The 4,122-nt window shown below is 38.4% G+C and overlaps 1 protein-coding gene across 1 annotated transcript; it reads right to left on the minus strand.

Moving 5' to 3' along the window:
• Nucleotides 1-454: 454 nt before the first annotated feature.
• Nucleotides 455-3,761, minus strand: LOC133301176 (uncharacterized). Its single transcript, XM_061500799.1, has 4 exons — nt 3,248-3,761; nt 2,948-3,162; nt 1,840-1,947; nt 455-1,323 (listed from the first exon to the last, which is right to left on the minus strand). The coding sequence occupies exons 1-4, from the start codon at nt 3,540-3,542 to the stop codon at nt 610-612; spliced, it is 1,332 nt and encodes a 443-aa protein (XP_061356783.1). The 5' UTR covers nt 3,543-3,761; the 3' UTR covers nt 455-609.
• Nucleotides 3,762-4,122: the final 361 nt, after the last annotated feature.

The following is a 4,122-nucleotide window of genomic DNA, read 5'->3' on the forward strand; positions in this document are numbered from 1 at the left end:
AGTTCACATGCATTTCCCCCTTTAAATCTTAACGAATAAAAATCCCCTATAATTTAAATTATATGAATGGTAAATACACTCTAATTTGCTTACTTAAGATATAAAGTCAGTTTAGAGGAGCTTATCCTAAGTGGAAACATCATTGTTCATTAATAGTTTATGCTATTATGCTTACGATGCACAAATATTCCATTGTCATGAAGAACGACATTAATCAAAATCAGTTCAATGGCTCATCAGGCATTTTTACCACCAGAAATCTTGCTTCAAGATAAAAACAAGACCACATGAAGTTATCAACATATATGTACGACAAATTCGAGTAACAATTAGTTTTTAGTTCCCTGATAAAAGTTGTCACAAGCCAATCTCTTGGTGTTTCCAAATGGACATTGCATTCCAAGAGGAGTAGAAAAGCTCATCCTAGTGTATGTTGATGATCATCTAACCTTTCTATCAACAGAGATTTATAATGTACAATTAAAAATTCTGGAGCTGAGTTGGGGAGTAGGTAGATCATACCTTGCACCATGGACATCAAGAGCAGTGCTGAACTTCATGCGTGCACATCATCCTTGATCAGCTATGTAACTTAATTTCCAAGCATTATCAGTCATGATCAGGACTGTTAATTTCCTTAATTTTAGCACCACGGTGCCTTTTTCTCAATATACTCAACCTGCTCACACGAACACCTGAAAACTTAGCCTTCAAAGTCTTGCCTCTTTTTCTATCTGACTCAGCATTATCACCTCCAAATGAAGTTTTGGTGCTGACCGCACCTACTCTTTTACCACTTTCTTTCCTTTTATGAGTGTTATGCAACTGCTGTATTGGTTGGTTGACTCGACAAAGTCGACCAAAATAGTACATTGGTTCAATATAGCATGACGACGAAGATACAATGCCCTTCAGGCTGGTTGGTTGGACAAGCTTTATAAAATCCTCTATCTCCGCAAAATTTGAGTGATCAGAGTAGGGAACTGAATATATATATTGGTGAATCTTTTCAAGAGGTTCTATATTTCCAATTTGCTTATCAATCTGGACCTCATTATTTGCACTCCATCTTCCCCTTTTATAACGAGATGTCAAAAAAGAACCAGAAAGAAGCTCACTCTTTTGAAGGGGTTTCTTTACCCATGGAAGACCTGAAGGCATAATTCCTATAGTTGGGCGCATTGTATTTAGTGCTTCTAATGTTTCAATGCTAAAGCTATATTGAGGAACAGCTCTCACTCTAGTAAGAGTCGTGTTCGTTGTAAAAATGTCTAGGAAACCAAGAAGATGCATAGTCTGCAAGCGCTCCGGCCACACCCAAATCTTCAATTCAATAAAAAAAAGGGGGAAGCAGTGAAAAACCGAACCAGTAAAGAAGGGGGAGCAAAAATAGAATGCTAACTCCAAAGTATAGCAAAAGAAGAAAAAAAAAAAAAAGGAATGCAAAATTTTGTATGAGATCAACATGACATAATATATACCGGTGAAACATGCAGTGATGACAGGGTAAGCAAGCTTGTTATGAACATATGCTTCAATTCTAATAAGATACGAGATTTAGAGATATTAAGGTATAAATCATAAATGCTAATACGGATACACGAGATAGCCACCGCAACCGGAATTAAAGTCATGGATTCGAATCCAGAAAACAGTTTCTTTGCAATTATGCAAAGATAAAGCTGCGTACAAAGATTTCCTCCACCCCACACTCGCTAGTCGGGTTTAATGGAGAGTGTTTTTTTTTTTTTTTACTGTCACATACCATATAGAACTACATAAGGACTCATTAGCATGACTGTTTGAATTTTATTCGGAAGAGAATGGTTATGAAGAGACCTTTATTTTAAGCACGCGTGAAATTTGAAGCAAGAGATCTTCTTTCCCCAAAGTGTTAATCCCAATAATAATGTCATGGTCAGGATGGGACGAAATGATATCAATAACCTGAAATCAGACATCAACCAAGTCAAAAAAGAATTCTCGTAAAGTTTGACATTTGGTTTAACAAACACATAAAACTTGGAAAAAATTCTAGAGTACTGTAACAACTCAAACGACAATTTCCAGAAAAGTATGTAAAACTGAAAATGACATTGTATTCCAACTTCTGTAATATGTTCTGTAATAACACTGAACCAGAATTTCGGATACAAATTGATATTTACAAAATGAACCTGAATTTCAGAGACAGATTAACATTCAGAGAAAGATTAACATTCACAAATGGAAAATAAAAGGAAATAAAAGATAGATTCAGAGGAGTTGGAGAGCCCTTGATCTCTCCCAAAAGCCCAGTATTCCAAATGGTTCCAAAAGATACCACACTCCTTGACTCCTTCTCTCTTTATTCTCTCCCTTCTGACCTTTTTTCACATTCCCTTCACCTGATGGTGCGTCAGCAGTGTTCACATTCCCCTCAACCGATGGTGACTCGGCAGCCAGGTCAGCATTAAGTTTGTTAAGGGATTGTAATTCTCTGAAACATTTCCTATGGTAAGCCATAAATTTAGGAAGAGTTGTATCAAGTATCCATGAAATTCATGACAAATTGATAATGAGCAATGCTTTCCTGAACTTTGGTATTCCCGAATTCACACCAATGTCACAATATTTCTATCCAAGGAAAAAAGAAAATAATCTCAAAACCAATACTCATTATAAGATATACCCATCTTTCTTTTTCCCCCTGTTCGGTATCGAGGATGAGTTATCAAGCATTTTATTAATTAGTACTTGCATGTAATAAAGGTTAGTGAGTTAGTCACCCAGAATTACATGAGCATTTTAATCGAGTTAGACACATTAGGAATGAAGATTAGCCTTGGCATAGCTTCGAATCATCACTCTCTAACAAATGCAAGGTAAGCTTGGCTATTATAGAACCATACATACAATGTCTAATTGCGCTTAGACACATTAATTAAGGATGGAAGGTGTAGTGTACCTGCTGAGCCGCAACTTTGCGAGTTGGAAAATCATATGTAGGATTAGAGTACGTATTATCAATGTACAGAACATCGACCCCATCACCATCATCCTTGAGAGCACAGCGAAGCATGTCCTTGGCCTTCCTCGCCTTCTCACAAGTGTGTTCCCAACGAAAGTCCCCGGTGTGAAGCACGCAACCAAACTCGCCGCGAAACAGCAACATAACGGAACCTATTCCGAAGCCAAACAAACACGAAATTTAAAATAAAAAAAAGGTCACACAGAACATAAATCAAACAGTTGGGCGGCGTTGTACCGGGGCAGTGACAGGCGTCGATGGCAGTGACCTGGATGGTGGTGCGAGAGGAAGAAGAGGAAGGAGAAGGGAGAGAGAGGGTGTGGGAGGTTCCGATTTCGAGGATGCGAAGGAGGGAGAGGTCGAAATTGGGGAACTTGAATGGGAGGAGTTTGGCGGTGAGGCGAGAACAGAAGAGAGGGCCGTGAGACCAGGAGGATGTAAGGCCTTGTGTGTGGTCGGAGTGGAGGTGGGTAAGGAAGTAAACGTGGCTTCCCTCCGCCCAACGATCCACCGATATCAACCCATTCTCCATTTTTGCTACAGCTTCTCGTTCAGTGACACCATTGCCAGTAAGTTACATTTTGTTTTTCCCACCTCGTTTTTTCGGCGGGAATTTTCATTTGGCGGTGAATTTGAAAATTGAGAGAGGGGTTAAGCCCAAACTTCTTTCTCCGTGAGGTTTTGTTATTCTAATCATTTTACTTACTATTTTAAAAACTAGCTCGCTCCAGCCGAGTCAGGGTGACCCGGTAGATTTTTAGGTCTAAGTTTTTATTTGGATCGATTGTGCAATTAATTCTATTTGAACCAATTGACTCGGCAGGTGTGATTCGGCGAGTCATACGAAATTCAATTTGAATTGGTCATTATGTTTTTTTTTTTTTGTTATATTTTTAGTTCATAGGTTATAAATTTTGGCGCCACTCTGTTTTAGTTCATGCGAAATTATTGTTTGCTTTTTCTTTGATGTTGTCATGTTGATGACAAGGAGTTTGACATTTTTTGTTGTTGGTTGAAAACGACTATGGTCATTTCTGGTGGCTATAAGGGGGCGTTTGGTAGAGGAGAAATTTTTTTTATCCAGGAATCACGATTTCTAAGAATATGATGAG

Source organism: Gastrolobium bilobum, unplaced genomic scaffold, assembly GCF_033153095.1.
Source record: "Gastrolobium bilobum isolate Gb01-03AN ecotype WA unplaced genomic scaffold, APGP_CSIRO_Gbil_v1 utg4610, whole genome shotgun sequence".
Classification (NCBI taxonomy): Eukaryota; Viridiplantae; Streptophyta; class Magnoliopsida; order Fabales; family Fabaceae; genus Gastrolobium; species Gastrolobium bilobum.

What these genes read in the sequence shown, in the direction of transcription:
- LOC133301176 (XM_061500799.1), bottom strand. Translation starts at nt 3,542, where the DNA reads ATGGAGAATGGGTTGATATCGGTGGATCGTTGGGCGGAGGGAAGCCAC. An exon ending in CGACGCCTGTCACTGCCCCG is followed by an intron (nt 3,163 to 3,247) that starts GTACAACGCCGC and finishes GCTTCGGAATAG; the next exon opens with GTTCCGTTATGTTGCTGTTT. An exon ending in GCAAAGTTGCGGCTCAGCAG is followed by an intron (nt 1,948 to 2,947) that starts GTACACTACACC and finishes GTCTGATTTCAG; the next exon opens with GTTATTGATATCATTTCGTC.